The following is a 16781-nucleotide window of genomic DNA, read 5'->3' as shown; positions in this document are numbered from 1 at the left end:
ATCGAGAGGCGGAAGAACGATCGGACGGATTTAAGAATATGATGCAAACAATATTGCGAACATGAATTAATCATCGTCATCATCATTATTATTATTGCATCGACCGGTCTGACAATGGAGGGAAATGAGGGAAACACGCCAGTCAGGTCTTTTGTGTGCTGCTGTAAGTAGCTCATCCAGGGGGAGGGACGTCTAGTCTTTCACGCCCTGGAGCACATTGTTGCACAGTGAGTTATGTCTGGTGACGCGTCCAAACCAAACCAGCTTTCGTCGTTTGACGATCGCCAATGGGGAGCGGTGAATTATTGTGGGTCAAAAACTATTGCTGTCGTCTATTTGTGCCATAGTTGGACAGGGCTACTCCCAAGAACTTGGAGCTGGTCACTTCATCCAGCTTTTTGCCATTAATGGTGATGTCTAAAACACGTTTGCTCCTGCTCTTTCAGATAGCCTGTTGGTGAGGTCTCAGAGTTCACTGCCGATGCCATCCATGAGGGATGGGTCTCCCACCGATGGAGAGAGAGGTGTTTTGGCCTTGCAGGGTTTCCTGCATTCTTTTCTCAATTAATGGTTTAACAGGACGGGGAGAGCAGACATACTTTGTGGACGCCTATTGATGTCCTGAAGAAGTCATCCTTCTGCCCATTGAGAAGAGAGGCGCTGCTAGCGTTTCCGTATAGTTGCCGAATGACTTGCACCAGTGCTTCATAATTGTTCAACCTTCTTAGAACCTTCCGTAGGCAATAAGTACACACTCGGTCACACTCTTTAAGTGCGAACGTTTGAATATGCATTTATACAATTTATTATGTGCAATTGATTGGACATCCCAATGCATATAGGTATAACATATTCATAATCAGTATTATATAATAAATAGGCGTAGCTACCGAAGGGTCGTGTAGGCCAACATTTTCATCTAGGAAATCGAACAGAAATGTCCATACATAAAATTTAATAACATCATGTGCGGGATTGAGTGAGAGAACATCGTTTACTCAGAAAGTGGTGTATTGAAACGATAAACCACTAAGCCAATAACTGACGTTTGACTACCATTATCCTTCTCAATGTCGAGAAGAATGAGGTCTGACAGTGTGTCGTCGTTAGCATTGACCTTTGAGCATGGTCATAGGTGTTGATCACGTGCTCAAAGTGGTACCTGCATCCAACCAATGCAGTATACTATAACGCTTCCCTAATTTGACATTGCTCCTACATGCTTCATTGTTTCTTCGTTTAATGTTGCCTGAATGTAGCAATTCGATAAGTACGCTTGTTGTTGTTTTTCTTTTTGTTTTGTTTTTAAGATTTAAAATAATCAATGTTGTAGCGATTATAAAAGGGTCCTCGGATGTTTCGCCCCCAAGACGTTTCCGCCCTGGTCGTTATAAAAGACGCATACAATTGCACTTCTGAAATTTCGTGTAAAGGAGAAAAAACAAAAGAAAGCTTTTCCGATTATCCTTCTGCTGAGTAAATAATAAATTCACATGTACATCGAGTAATTTATATTTAACAAAATACGACAGTGTACATAGACAAACACAATAGTAGCTTAATTGACAAACTGATAAACTCCATATATACAAACCTCGGAAATAAGTTGCATTGTAACCTCAAAGTTCTCTCATTTTGGGCCCTCATTTTCGTCTTTGGGTTTTTACAAAACAAAAACAAATCGAACACACGATACAAGAAAGGCACGAATAAAATGGTAATTTCGTTCGTATCTCCGCGTCTGTATTATTGAATGTATTGTTTCCGAGTTTGTGTTAACGCATTTTTGTGTTTTTCAGGCGAAGTTTTTCAGTCAAAACGACATCGACTGTAAGTAGTAGATCTATTCTCTCTCAATGTTTCGTGTTTTATTATTATTGACCACGCCTTTTTCTTGTTCTTGCCAATTCTACTTCGTACTTCCTACAGTCAATAGCTGACTATTACAGGAAAGACTATTTATTAGTTAACATTATGCATTTTTTCCCAAATTTAAAGTTTGCCTTGCAGCGATTTTCCTTGTCCAATTGGGAAAAGTACCCGTACAGGTCAAATTGGGAAAAATCGAGTCGTGAAAACCTCAAAATTGGGAAAAATCAACTCGTGAAAACCTCAAATTGGGAAGTTGGTGTATTTGATTTTTTGCTCCCAAATACTTTAAAATTGATCACCAAGTGTTTTCAAGCTGTCAATATTATATATACCTAGGTTCAAGCTATAGAGCTGCAAAGGGAAACTAACTAAATGTTGCTTAAAAAAAAAAAAAAAAAAAAAAATTTTTTTTTTTTTTTTTTTTAACCTTTAATTTGGAATTTAAGGACAGCAATTGGGAAATTTGTATTTTTTTCGTAATTGGGAAAGTGCCGTTTACCGGTACTTTATATAGAAGGAGGAAAATCGCTGCCTTGGGATTAGTCCATATAATCGGACTCCCAGAGCCTTTGATAATTTTTGCTATGGCGGCTCTGGTAGTCCATATGCACCCATTCATAAACATGGAAGCAGTCGTCGAAATTCGCACTAGTCCGACAGCAAAAACTAGTACTTTTTCTTTCGGGCTTGTGAGAAATCCAATAATACAAGCCCGACGTGCTTATAAAATTAAGAAAACAGAAAACGTGTTCCACTTTCATTTTCAATAATTGTAAACAAAGTTTTGAGCCGCTTATATCAACTGCCGCCTATGTCTTTAACACATTGCGCACAAGTGCTGCGAAATCAGCCGATAATTGGATTACTGCGCATAAACCGCATATAGTTTTGTGGTTCCCGGATTTCCATTATGTAAAATAAATGTTTTGCATTGTGTTTCGAACACAGTGAGTAATGGCGGAACTGTTGTCATTGAAGTACGTCGCGAGGATGTGTGGGCGAAACTGGGGAAGGGAGAGCCAATGGAAGTTGCTGGCAGGGTTGCGAATGCAAATCTGAGGTAATTGTGATCAACGCATTTGTAATCTGGCTTTTTGTAGAATAACCTGGCACTAAATCGCTTATATATTTTCTGGTGGTTCAGATTTGCTCTCTCTTATACATGGATATATGGGATACAGTTCCGCTTATGGTTTACCTAAACTTTATGTATATATTTAAAATTGTGATTAGATTGTAATCCATGTGTGAAATTAATTTCTTCTTATTTCAGGATCCGAAAGAGGCTGGCTCAGATGACAAGGAAGCTGACGTGGATGAGGATGAAATTAATAAGAGAGTTGTATTGTTTTCTAAAGATTGAATAAATGAATGCTTCTTTGGATGTTTTATATTATTTTTTCTGCATTTTTAACAAAAATGTGTGGGCTAGTAAAATCTGACTTGGGCTAGTACAAATTCCCATATTACTAGCCCAACCTGCTTGTAGATTTAAATCTGAATTTCAATGACTGTGGAAGCAGTTCAGCACACCGAATCCGTGCGCTTCACTAAACAGACGTTGTTGGAGACAAATTGAGGAAAATAATGAGTAAACTTCATAAACATGTTAAATTTACCTGAATGGCAACAAACGGATGTCATCCTTTGCATGCACCCTTTAAAAACACGACGATGTTTCAACACACTTTTCTCGCTGACATGTTTATGTTTAAATTTGAAACAGTGTATTCTGTATAGAATACCACATCGTTATCGACTTTATAGGCTGGAGCACATAACCCGACGTGCAAAATATTGGTGTACTGCAACCTAACCAATATTGGGTCAATTTTCCAATATGGCGGATACAAGTACAAAACAAAACCTAAGTCAATAAAATCAATTATTTCTTGCTTTAATGGTGCCATTTGGATGAGTTTGTGGTTTAGATAGGTAAACTTGTATAAAATCTTGCAGTTTCAGTGTTCCTTAACCCTTGCATTGTTAATAACATTTTGCACCCATGGCCAAGAGAGAGCGCATTGCAACTATCAGCAACCCATTGGGTTATAAAGCTGATAGTTGAATTATTGCAACTAGCCTTGGGATATTTCTATCCCATATTTTCCTTTAGTTTGTCAATAATTTTTACCCCTACACAGGCCCTTTCCACAAATCAAGATAAAAGCCCTGCTGACTCTCAACAAATAAGTGATAAAGCTTTGCTGATGTCTGACTGTAAGATGTTTCCACTCCTTAAGTTCTGCTATTATCATCATATGATAATAACCAATCTTCCTGGCATCCTGGGAATATTTGAACATTTTTTAAGGACTGGTTCCCGTTGATTAAATGTGCTTAAATTATCCTCCAATTACCTTGAGTCGAGCGGTTAAGGAAACTTCTAAAATAATTTCTGAATTAATTCAAACAATGCCGCAATAAACGATGTACCTTTAAAGATTTATTTCATTTCCATTCAACCCATGTCAAAATTGTTTAATTACAGCGTGTTTAACCACACAAAGCCGATAGTTCCATACACACCCGCAAATGACATACACTACATGCGTTGTTTACCTTGAGTCGAGAGGACACATCAGAAAAGCGAAAGTACTCGAAAGCAATAGGCAGGAGGTCAACAAAACATCAAAAATTCGATTCACTGAACAAATTTAGAGAAACTGAAAGATTGATTTGACTTTTTTCATAACTTCTATTTACTGTTTAACAAGTTTCTGTTTTATCGGTCGATCTTCTTTTGAGCAACATTGACACGAAATAGTGCTCAAGAGTTGAACAAGAAATAACATTCGCAATTTGTTCAAAAAAATGTTGGCATATATATATTACTATTAAAAGATTTGATGAAATTATCATCCAATCAGGACAGATTTACCCTCTGAACGTGTGTATATCGTCATGTAACCTATTTTCGCAATGTGCGTGCAACATTTGAAGGGAATCGTGAAAAAATAAAATAATTTTCATTAAAATAAATCAAATACAGAGAAAAAGGTGGAGTTAGCGTCTCTTGGGTATGTCAATCATTGTTATAAAAACACGTTTTACCGAGACACTAATCAATTGTTTTGACAGTCAGATAAAAAGTACAAAGATTGGATTACAGTGATAATATTGTTTCATCGGATTAAAAGCTGAAAATGGTTGTGGATAATTACTAGCGTAGATTATTGAGTGCAACCATTTATTAATTAGATAAACACAAACACAACTAAGGACTTACGATAAATCTTTGAAAATGCCTGGCAAACGCAAACGCCAGGCTTATGACGATACATTTAAAATATGTGTGATAGAGTTTGCGGAGAATTTAAACAACAACAGTGCTGCTGAAGGTGAGTTTGTTATAAGTGAGAATCTAGTGCGTGATTGGCGTAAGAATAAGGACACAATTGTGAGTGGACCAATGCTTTGCTCGTCTTTATTGAAAAATATTATTTTCCATTTCCACAATAAATCGTATTGAATATATTAAACGAAATTTAGAATACATGTGTTGGCTTTGCCTACGTTCAACAGTTCCACAGTGACGTCATGTGCAATGTATAGAATACTACCGCAACTTCGTGTACATTTAAAATGGCGTCTGTTAATGAAATTTGTAAACAGAAAATTTCTGACTCGACTTATGAAGCTAACATACTCAAAATCTCCAATTTTGGTACCAAAGTATACCCCCCGACTTATGAGCCGGGTAGACTTATGACTGCGTTTTTACGGTAAGTTTAAACTAGGGCAGTGGTCTGCAATTTATGTGCAAGTTTAATTAAGAGTACTGAAAGCATGCACAAAATAGGCATATATTTGGATTATTTTAGTTGGAGTAAGATTTTTAAGAACAATTAAACTGGTTTTTTCCTTATTTTAGTCGTGTCTGTAATTATTTTCAAGCTAAGTGATATTCTTAAAACAAAATACTCAGAGTGCATGCCTGTGATGTCATCATGAGAGCCGCGTTCTTAATGTAAACAAATTAGGTTATGCTAAAAATTAGCACTGCGGGGAATCACGTGATCACAAAAGTACATCGTACGCACAAAATGGCAGAAAAAGCTCTCGCTTAATGACGAAAATCGAAGTATTCTCATATTTTATAATATCTAAATTAATGATAACTATGCGCAAAGTACCCGCTTAGTCTCCTTATGTACTCTGGTAATTGTCGTTTTTCTGAGATTTCTGTAGTTTTCTCAAACATTCAGACACAATAAACAATTAAAATTGTACATCGTCTGAATATACTTTATTTTGACGCGTTTGCTATTCAAGATGACAAACAAACAAATAAATACAACAGTTTTAGCTTTCTTACATGCTTAGAATATTTCTTACAAAGTTTTCCACGTTGTTTAAGCTTTTTTAGATCTGTGGCGAGGGATTCGGAAAATAGTACATCGTCTGAATGTTTTTTGTTGGAGTACATCATCTGAACGGTTTTGAGTACATCATCTGAACTGCTTCTGTTTTTACTTTAAATGCGACGTTTATCATAATAAAATTGTAATAACATCTGTGATCAGCCAAGCAATTTTTGGTCCAAATGACGTTCCGTTCTATGATCAGAAAACACAAAATCCTGCGTTAGTTTTACATGTTTACATAGTGTTTAATTTTATTAAATTAAATTAATTCAATTAAATACAAGTCATGTTCGAAAAAGGTTGTTATTTATATATATAAAAGCAGGAAAAAATGCTATAGGAGGTATGTCACGTGATTCCCCGCAGTGATCAGGGAATCATACAATATCTGCAAATTTTAGGTTACCTTTTTACAACCGTAAGGGTGAACATTTTGGATGCCCTTTTGTTCACTGTGCATGATGATAAAACTTATCAATAAAACATCTGTACCTAAACTGCTGGGCTTATGTTCACAAAATTTCAATGGAATAATTCTTGGGCGATCCTCTTTCAAAGTTATTCAAATTTCCAGTACTGTGCATATGAAGGTAAACATCTCAAATAGCTGGAAAAAAAAGATGAAAAATGAAAAAATCTTTTGAAACTGAAACATTGTGTTTTGGTCTTCTACAAAGTTTATTCTAATCAGGTAACATGGGTCTTAACTGGCTTCACCACCAGGGTCACATAACTCTATGATTTTTAGCTCGACTATTATATATGAAATATATATAGTGGAGCTATCCTACTCACCCCGGCGTTTCCGTTAGCGTGCAAATGATGTTAAAGTTTTCGTACTACCCCAATTATTTTCTTTGTCCCTTGACATATTGCTTTCATATTTTGCATACTTGTTTACCAACATGACCCCAACCTATAAAGAAGAGCAGACAACTCTATTAAGCATTTTGTCATAATTATTGCCCCTTTTATACTTAGAATATGCATATTATTGATAAATCTATGGTAAAGTTTGCGTACTACCCCAAATATTTCCTATATCCTTTGACAAATTGCTTTTATATGTTGCATACTTGTTTACCAACATGACCCCAACCTATAAACAAGACCACTGTTTCAAGCATTTTGACATAATTATGGCCCCTTTTACACTTAGATAATTACACATTTTGCTTAAATTGCCATAACGTCTTTATTTATGATAACATTTTATTATTACTTTGACAAAACAACACTTACCTGAATACCACAATGGATTCCACCCAAACAATACCCCACACCCCTACCCAGAATCCTTCCCCCCCCCCCATCCTCCCCCCCATCCTCCCTTCAAATCAATGCCCTGGAGTAACATTTGGTCCTGACCTATTGGAGATTTATTTTGATTTACAATAAGCTTTCAAAATCTTTTTTAAAATCAAAAAACTTTGATACAGAACAGAACAGAATAGAATTCTTAATTTGTACATAAAGGCCTCCGGCCCAAAATACATGTCATTAATACAGTTGTAAGAGTTTAAGTTGTGTCAAACTTCAATGTTCATGAGATATCAATAGCATCAAGTGGTACACATAAAGAGAGATTATCCTTACAATATCAGCATCCTGAGAATACATCAGTACATAGAAATCTTGAGGATCAGTACCATGTGTTTACCAGTTAAACAAATATGAATTTCTAACATCATCATATTTATGACATTAAAAAAGGCATGAAATTCACAATCAATAACTAATGTGTTTAAATTTTGTAGGCAATAACTACATATACGGTTTTCTTTCAATTTACCACTATGTCTACAGAGTTCAATATTTAATTTATGATTTGATAATCTAAATCTGGACATGGCTGCACGGTATTTGAAATAAATATCTAATGACAAGTATTTCTCAACATTCAAAAGACTTGAAAGTGCCTATAGTGATAACATCTACTTGAATTTTCAACAGAAGCGTGCCAGTTTTGCGTACAGCAGTCGATAACACGCTGTCTAAATATTCTAATAAAGCTATTTATGTTTCCGACATCTTGACTTATCCATATGAACCCAAAGACGTATTTGTATGAGAGAGTTTTAACATTGGTTACCCAACATTTTCTGCCTACATCGTCAAGCGATTTTAACATATTGTAACATTGTTTTGGATATCTGTGTGATGGCATGGTTAATAAAGTACACCAGTATCGAATACAATTGATAAAGTATGTCGTACATAAAGGTAATCTACCACAGTCCCCTAGAACCATACACGTGTTTGTGGTTTTTGCAACATGTAGTAAATTTATGAAATATTTGTTTTGAACAGTTTCAATAGAATCAACGTATTCATAGTCCCAAATTTGGGACGCATAACAAAGAATTGGCTTCACCATAGAGTCAACTTTTTTAAATGAGTCTGGAGTTGAAAAATAGCCAAAAGGTCTTTGAAATGTTTTGATCGAAAATAGAGCTCTTTGAGCTTGTGATACTAGTTTTGAGTGGGCAGACGACCATGAGAGACCTGATGATAGCAATATACCTAAATATTTATAAACAGAAGATACTTTGATTTTATTTCCACGATAAAACCAGTGTTCGTATTTGCGCACAGGACCACCATCTCAAAAAACGCTTATCTCAGTTTTGTCAAAATTAATTTCCATACCAGATTCATAACAAAATTGGTCAATAATATTGATTTGCTGTTGAAGTTTTGCAGCAGTTTCAGCACATCCGGCCACATCGTCTGCAAACATCAAACAAAGAATGTCTGGGATATCGTCAGTAATAAATATACCAGTACTACACCTGTTGCGTAAAAGGGCAGAATGAATAGATTAAAGATGGTTGAAATTGATTTGTCACCTTGACGCGTTCCGATGTTACACGGGAAAAACTCAGTGATATGGTTTTGAATTTTGATACATGACTTGAGATTTGCATAGAGAGCTTTAAGGATTCGAAGAAAGTTACCATGCACGCCTTTCTTCTCTAAGGAGATAAATAACTTGCTATGATTGATTTTATCAAATGCCTTACGAAAATCCACATAGATACAGTGGATATATGGTATGTGTCATCAGATGATGGGTCCTCTACAAAGATTGTTCTTTTAATGACCCTGGGTTTCAAAATGAGCACGCCCAATTAAACAGTTTTGCAATTGAATGCCATTTAAGCGCTCATGTTAAGCACCTGTAATTCTAGTATACTCAGTTTTCATCTGGTTTTCAGTAAACTTCAATATCGAAATATCTTTTGTCCACTCTATGTGAAATTTGATAGGTGTTGTTATAAAATCCTAGTTGAATTTGACAACCAAATAACATTTCAGGAACTGCTGAGTTATGTCCTACGTGTAAGCATAAAATGGCTGTAAAGAGTATCTACGCCGTATATCTCACAATTTTTATACAAATTTGATTTTTGGCTAGTGTTGGCCACTTAGAAAACTATGTTAAAAAACTCAGTTTTAAAGAGACAATAAATGCATGGAAGTGATTGTTTGTTTCAGTGTTCAAGGAGTGTTTCTTCTTCATTGCCAAGCGAGGGTACACCCAGAGTGACCAGGAACTGGGTCAGATAATGAGGTCCCTGGCCTACAGTCCGACAGAGGAAGAAGTGCACACATACTTCAGCAAATATGTCAAAGGTGGGTCATTGTCTGTATACACACACCCTTAGTTGGTAGGGATTGCTATATAGCAAAAACTTAAGTCATTGGTTGGCTACCTAAAAGGTAGCTCCACTAGTCAAACTGGCGTGTTACTCCTCAAGGCAACTGTCATCTCACTTTCCTTAAGTGCCACTCTTGATGCTGTTCCAAATCCAAGTGTCATGTCACTGATCTCTAGTCCAGACAGTATGTCTCTCACTCTCTGTCCTCAAGTTAAACTGTCCTGGGAATATAGCCTATTTTGGAAGAAAGACTACTTTATTCTGTGTTTTATATATTAAAGACTCTGCCTTGTTTTGTTTGTCGGATGGGAATATAGACTTTCCCTATTTTTGTGTGAATTGTTCTATGTTTCAGATGAGAAGATAAACTCTGTCTAATTTTGTATGAATTGTTCTATGTTTCTGATGGGAAGATAGACTGTCTAACTTTGTGTAAATTGCTATATTTTTAAGATGAGAAGAAAGACTATGTCAAGTGTTGTATGAATTTTTCTATGTTTCAGATGGGAAGATAGATTCTGTCTAAGTTTGTGTGAATTGTTCTTTGTTTCAGATGGGAAGATAGATTCTATCCAAGTTTGTGTGATTTGTTCTATGTTTCAGATGGGAAGATAGACTTTGCCTCATTTCTAGAGGTGATGCACACTCACAACATGAAGGAGAAGGCTGTGAAGGAGATTGTGCAGGGATTCAAGGCCCACGACTCTGAGGGGCGGGGCTATGTGCAGACCAACGAGGTGAAGAATATACTGCTAAACCTTGGGGAGCAGCTGAAACGCAATGAAGGTAAGGTGGCTGGTAATGAGAAGCTCACAGTGAAGGGTGAATACAAAAGTTCATATAAGTATAATGATATGTACAAGGGTTTGATGAATATTACTTTTCCTGCATAGGCTGTCATCCAGATGATGAAGAAGAGTTCAAGAGTGGGGAATGACATTTAACTTACAGTAAATGAAAGTACAGAAAACTTTCAATATTCTACACAGATTCTGCTGACTTGATTTTGAACATTTGCTCAGCAGATTAAGTCTAAATATCAAGAAATCTTTCAGTTTGTGATGCAAGCACCAAATTTGGCACATATACTGTTCAGTTACTATAGATTTGATAAAGCACGTTAGCCAATAGAAAATTTCAAAATGGCGTCCATTTTCAAGATGGCCGCCATCAGGATTGAAAAATGAAAAAAAAGAAACAAATTCTCTGAAAGGTTTTACTGCTGTGAATATTACTTGATTTTGTAATAGTGCCTTCATCATGCATCTGCTTCATGAATACAGTTCATCTCAGCCTCACATGATGTGTCTATAGCGTACTCTCAAATTGCCTGAGCGATCTGAGGCTTATCTGCTGTACACAGTATGTTCTTGGTTTCAAAGAAAACAGCAGGATGGGAGCTCAGTTCAAAGGACAAAACGACTGCAAGGGAAGGATCTCCAGATTTTGACACCACCATGAAACGCTGGAACAGAAGAGCAGGATAAAAAGCACGGTCGGAAGCGATCTTATCAGCCAGGCTATTCCCAATAGCTTTGGCTCTGTATTTTCTCATGAATTTATAAGCAAAGACCGACTTTCCTATGATATCTCTTATGATCGTTTTTCCAACGGCCTCAACTGCATGAACATTCACATCTGACCCAGCCACTATCTTATTGACCATGTTTCTCAGAGAAGGGTTAGCTGTGTATGGAGAGCTGGTTGTAATCTGTGTCTGCATTTTCTATAGAACAAAAGAATCCCCTTTGATGCACGCCTCAGTTAAATCTTTGTGTTGTGAAATTGAAGTATATGTCAGATCTGTGAAATCCTGCATCCCACTGTAGTGCTCGGATGATGCAGATAGGGTCCAAGGGGTTTGTGTTTCTTCGGCCATTTCACTGCCGCGAGTAAGACCACATGTGCTCTATAAACACATCATCAATGTGTGCTCAATTAAAAGATCACGTCCTAGCCCAGCATAGCAATGATGGCTCCTACGAACAACATGAAAACCAATACTGAACTTTCGATAAACGTCTGGGTGCGTTTCCTCTAGGTCGCTTATTTGCAGCAAAGATGAATAGCAAATCGGGCACTGCCTGCTAATGCATCAGCCAACACCCAGTACGATATGCTTTAATCAACACCATTGAATTGTTAATCATAAGCTGATAATTCAGCCATACTATGCTTGTCTTTGAGGTCTGGGCAAGTTCATGTTTCTTCTTCTCTGTAGCCCTCTCGGGTTTGATATAAATCGCATAACATATCATCTGCTAGCGTCATTTTGCCCCTAAGAAGGGAGGAGTACAAATCCTTTGCATGATCCAGCAGTATCTGAATGTCTGGATCTTCCTGGGCCATTTCAAGTGTAAGCTGGCTGTGTATGCACTTTTCAACAAGAAGATGGTCCCGTGAAGCCCCTTTGACAGTTTTTCAGGTCACAATGTGCACAATTGTGCGCATTTTCTCTATAGACTGCTTAAAGTATGTTTTTGAGAGTGGTTTCCACCATGAGGGATCCTTTGCCCCCCCCCACCCGCAAGTTCATACGATTATGAAACATCCCGAATTCTAATCAACACTTTAAACTACTTTGTGGCGCAGCAGTGATTATTTTGGCAGCCTTCCAATACAAGGGTTGGTCAAACGTTACAATGGTGTGAAGGTTGGGGCATGGTTGCAAACTAAGGCTTATGTTGACAGAATGCATGCTTTTTCCCCATTGTACATATTAATCATAGGCAAGAATTTGAATGACAATTGCAGCCCAGGGTACTGTATTTTCTGGTGCATGATACGCATCATTCCCTGCAAATTCAGTGTTGCCTGAAGCTGAAAAATATTGATCCTCTTGTCAAAATAAAAAAATCACGGCAGGTCCAAACTATGGTGTTTCACATAACAAGCATCACGTCAAAAGTAATGGACTTGTGGTCCTTCGTATTGTGTCGTTTGACGCCATGTGAGATTTCTGTGTAACATAATACATTTAAACTATGTCTGACAATCGTAATGTGTTCTTTTTGCTCCTGAAAACCTCGGTATAGACACCAAAATCATCAATTGTGAGTGGAAAGTTACAAAGTTATGATCATTAATAGATTTTGGTGGCCATCTTGGAGGCCATTTTGGACGCCATGTTGGATTTGTGTGTAATATAATAAACTTAAACTATGTCTGATGATCTTATTGTGTTCTTTGCCCCTTGAAACCTATGTATAGCCACCAAAATAATCAAATTTGAGTGGATATTTACATAGTTATGATCATTAATAGGGTTTGGCGGCCATCTTGGCGGCCATTTTAGACGCAATGTTGGATTTGTGTGTACTTTTGTAAACTTAAACAATGTCTGATGATCTTTATGTGTTCTTTGCCCCTTGAAACTTAGGTATAGACAACACATTCATCTAATTTGATTGTATAGTTACATAGTTATAATCATTTATAGGTAATTGGCAGCCATCTTGAAAAAAAACAACTTTCCGGAGGTCTGATTGTGTGTTTTGATATGTTTTAAAGAACCTTCTACCCTACCAGGATCAGTTAAAATACCCTTTGTCACAATGTTTTGGTGGTTGAAGGTATTTTTTTCATATATTGACCCTACTAGTACTTCTTGCTAAAAACAGAGTATTGGCGGCCATCATGAAAAAAAATGCCGCCATTTTGAATTTTCAAGTGGCTAACGTGCTTTTTAAAGAAAGGGGTACCTAAAGGTAATTTATGCCAAATTTCATGCTTGCATCACTAAGTGAAAGATTTTTTCAATAATAAGCGCAGCTACATGAACGGTCACATAAATATTCTGTCAATGATCACTATCAAATTTTTCTGAATCATTTTTATTTGCTTAAAAAGTGCAAAGATTGTTAAGCTCACAAGCTCATGATAAGATGTTGAAAGGTTATAGTCACTGTTAAGTTTAAGAGTTAGTTTGTGGTTTTTGTGATCAATGCCATTGATAAGATAGACTGCTTTTGCAGTTTGCAGTCATGCAGTAGTTTGTGTGTGATTATCAAAGATATGTGATTTTTACAGGTTTTATTGTTCTTTCAATTGAAAACATTGTGAGTCTGAAAATTGTTCCGGTAGTTTAAACAAACTTTGTCCAAAATATTAACAATTGAGTAATAAAAAACAACAATAAATCACATTTTTAAGAAGCACAGAACACTGTTTGGTTAAATAGCTATGATGTTTTGGCAGCTGTTTTTGCAAAAATAATGCATGCATATGCTTAATATTTGTGTGCATTTAAATTAAAAATAGTTTGACAGTTGTTTTGATATGATCAATTTTCCGTGTATATTTACAGATAATCATGTGCACAAATTTCAAACATTTTATGTGCTAACTGTCTCTTGCTAAATGCAACACAAATTGTTTGAAAACTGTTCCCTTTGAGGCCTTGACAGAGTGTATCCTGCTGTTTCAGTTGATGACCTTTTCCGTGATGGTGGAGTGAACGGAGCCCAGATCCGATACCAAGAATTTATAAACAATGTCACCCAACCTGTGCCAGATTACTAGGGAACGTCATAACCAATGTCACTAATTCTGTACCTGATTACTTACTAGAGAACTTTATAAAGAACCTAAGCCAACCTGCACCGCATTGCTAGTGCACTTCATGAACAAACTGTATGGAATTTCTTTTGTATTTAAAAAAATGTTACCCAACATGCACCAGATTACTATTGTATTTTATAAACAACATCACCCATTCTGTTCATGATCACTTTTGTTCTTTAAGCTTACCTGAGCACATCCCAGTGGTCACAATATTGATATAGATTAAAAATGTCAATAATTTTATCAATCTTCTTTTAATGAACGGTAAGGGTCAGGGGTTAATTTGATGTGAAAATAGTCTTGTGGTCCTCTACAAAGATTGCTCAAATCATACCTTCTTGATTACTTAGATAACATAGTAGATTGTGGAGGCAGGTTTTGTATGAAATACTATCTTAATGAATTGTTCTGATTGCATGCTAAAATGTCGTATCTTGTGAACCTCACCAATGGACACATGAAACAATTCCTGACTGGGTGTTTATTGAATCCTCATTAATGTGCACACATTCCCAATAGTTGTTTTTGTTATATTACTATGCTTGCTTACGACATTGCTATCAAGTTTGCGCATTGCATAATCAATTACGCTGAACAATATGTATCTTGTATTTGTAAAGATTGTTAATGTCTTATGGTCTTAACAGATAAAACAAACTAAGATTGGTTTACCAAATACTGATTTCCAAGTTTGATCAGACTTGTTCACATTATTACATGAACAAACTAAGGTAATGTATGTGTTTTCAAAGTCCTTTCACTGCTTGGTGAATTTCGCCCAAATGTGAACAATTAGTTTTAAAATAAAATTCATCTGCACTGAATGCTGGCATTTTAATATTATTAGCGAGGCTGTTTTCGGAGAAAACCCGAGCTATTGTCATAGCCAGCTCGTCGTCCGCTGAAGGCGTCGTGCTAAAATCTTAACATTTGCCATCACTTTTTAAATATCGAAGATAGCATCTTGATATTTGGAATGCATGTGTATCTCAAGGAGCTGCACATTTTGAGTGGTAAAATTTCAAGGTGAACATCATCCTTCTAGGTCTAGGGTCGAAAAAACAAAGTCAAGGGAAGTAATAAGCTTTAAATGGACAAAGTTATCTGACCTGCCCACGTATATATTTTTGTTAAATAAATCAAAGCGGCGCAGTAGGCGTCATTGTGTTTCTGACAAACACATTGTGGTAAAAGGTCAAGGTCATCCTTTATGGTCTATGGTAAACAATACAGATTTAAGGGAGAAAATTATTCAATATTGAACATAGCCACTTTATATATTTGGCATGCATGTGTATCTCATGGAGCTGCATATTTTGAGTGGTGAATCTACAGTCACAGTATAGTGGCTTTGAATTATTTGCTACTAAAAATAGAGATTTGTTACAGACAATTATTTTCAAGGGAAGTAATTTATATAATTATAAATCTCATATTATATATTTCATTACCAAGAATTGAAGTTCTTTTCACAGTTACTGTACAGATTTATTATTTTGATTATTTATAACCCAAATGATTGATTTTTCAAAGTTTTTTTAAATTATATAATTTCTTTGATGATCATTACATACCTGTGGACTTATGTCCATAGAAACATGATCAACTCGGGTTATGATCTCTTTTAAACCACAGGCCTTGTTTGTCAGTGATGTCTGACATGGTCGTAATTGACTGTGAGACCCTCCCCCCCCCCCCCCCTCCCCCCCCCGGTTGGATTGGACAAAATTCAAGGGAAGTAATAACCTTTAAAGGGAGATGATTTCTATACCTGCTAAATGATAAATAAAATTGTTATTTCAATGCGGCGCAGTAGGGGGCATTGTGTTTCTGACAAACACATCTCTTGTTGGGTCACTAGGTCAAAGGTCAAAGTCACTGTGACCTCTAAAAAAAAAATTCTGACAAGCTTTCGCAGCCGAGCGTGGCACCCGTTATGTGGTGCTCTTGTTAAGCAAGCTGTATTGTTTTTGTTGAGACGAACATAAATTTACTGTACATGACTCTGCATTGTTTATGGTTGTAAATGTTTGTGTGAATTTTATGTATAATGAAGATGTATTTATTACATTTAATATTTAATAATAAAATATATTTGGAAGATAATGTTTAAATTATGTTAGCGTTAATCTCCCGAGTATATCCAGTGTGCTTTTCTGCCAGCTCAAACTAAACAGCTAATACGTTTGTTAGACCTGCGCTAGTTTCATCAGTTTATTGACTATCGGTGAGATTCATACTGAAATCATTGAAGTCGTGCTTATGCTCTGACAACGGGTAGAGGATTCCTGTTTTGTCTGTGACAAAGCTTTTGTAT

At 36.3% G+C, this 16781-nt stretch overlaps 1 protein-coding gene across 1 annotated transcript; it reads left to right on the top strand.

Annotated features, from left to right (window-relative positions):
* The first annotated feature begins 1592 nt into the window (after nt 1-1592).
* LOC127865596 (calmodulin-like protein 4) lies at nt 1593-16570 on the top strand. Its single transcript, XM_052405454.1, has 5 exons — nt 1593-1717; nt 1800-1830; nt 9738-9875; nt 10505-10687; nt 14328-16570. The coding sequence occupies exons 1-5, from the start codon at nt 1715-1717 to the stop codon at nt 14420-14422; spliced, it is 450 nt and encodes a 149-aa protein (XP_052261414.1). The 5' UTR covers nt 1593-1714; the 3' UTR covers nt 14423-16570.
* Nucleotides 16571-16781: the final 211 nt, after the last annotated feature.

Source organism: Dreissena polymorpha, chromosome 2 (assembly GCF_020536995.1).
Source record: "Dreissena polymorpha isolate Duluth1 chromosome 2, UMN_Dpol_1.0, whole genome shotgun sequence".
Taxonomy (NCBI): domain Eukaryota; kingdom Metazoa; phylum Mollusca; class Bivalvia; order Myida; family Dreissenidae; genus Dreissena; species Dreissena polymorpha.
Note: the sequence above shows the minus strand (reverse complement) of the source record. Positions and strands in the feature narration are given on the sequence as shown.

Bases quoted from the DNA above. Each gene is read 5' to 3' on its own strand.
- LOC127865596 (XM_052405454.1), top strand. The intron at 1,831-9,737 runs GTAAGTAGTAGA...TGTTTGTTTCAG, and splicing joins CAGTCAAAACGACATCGACT to TGTTCAAGGAGTGTTTCTTC. The intron at 10,688-14,327 runs GTAAGGTGGCTG...CTGCTGTTTCAG, and splicing joins GCAGCTGAAACGCAATGAAG to TTGATGACCTTTTCCGTGAT.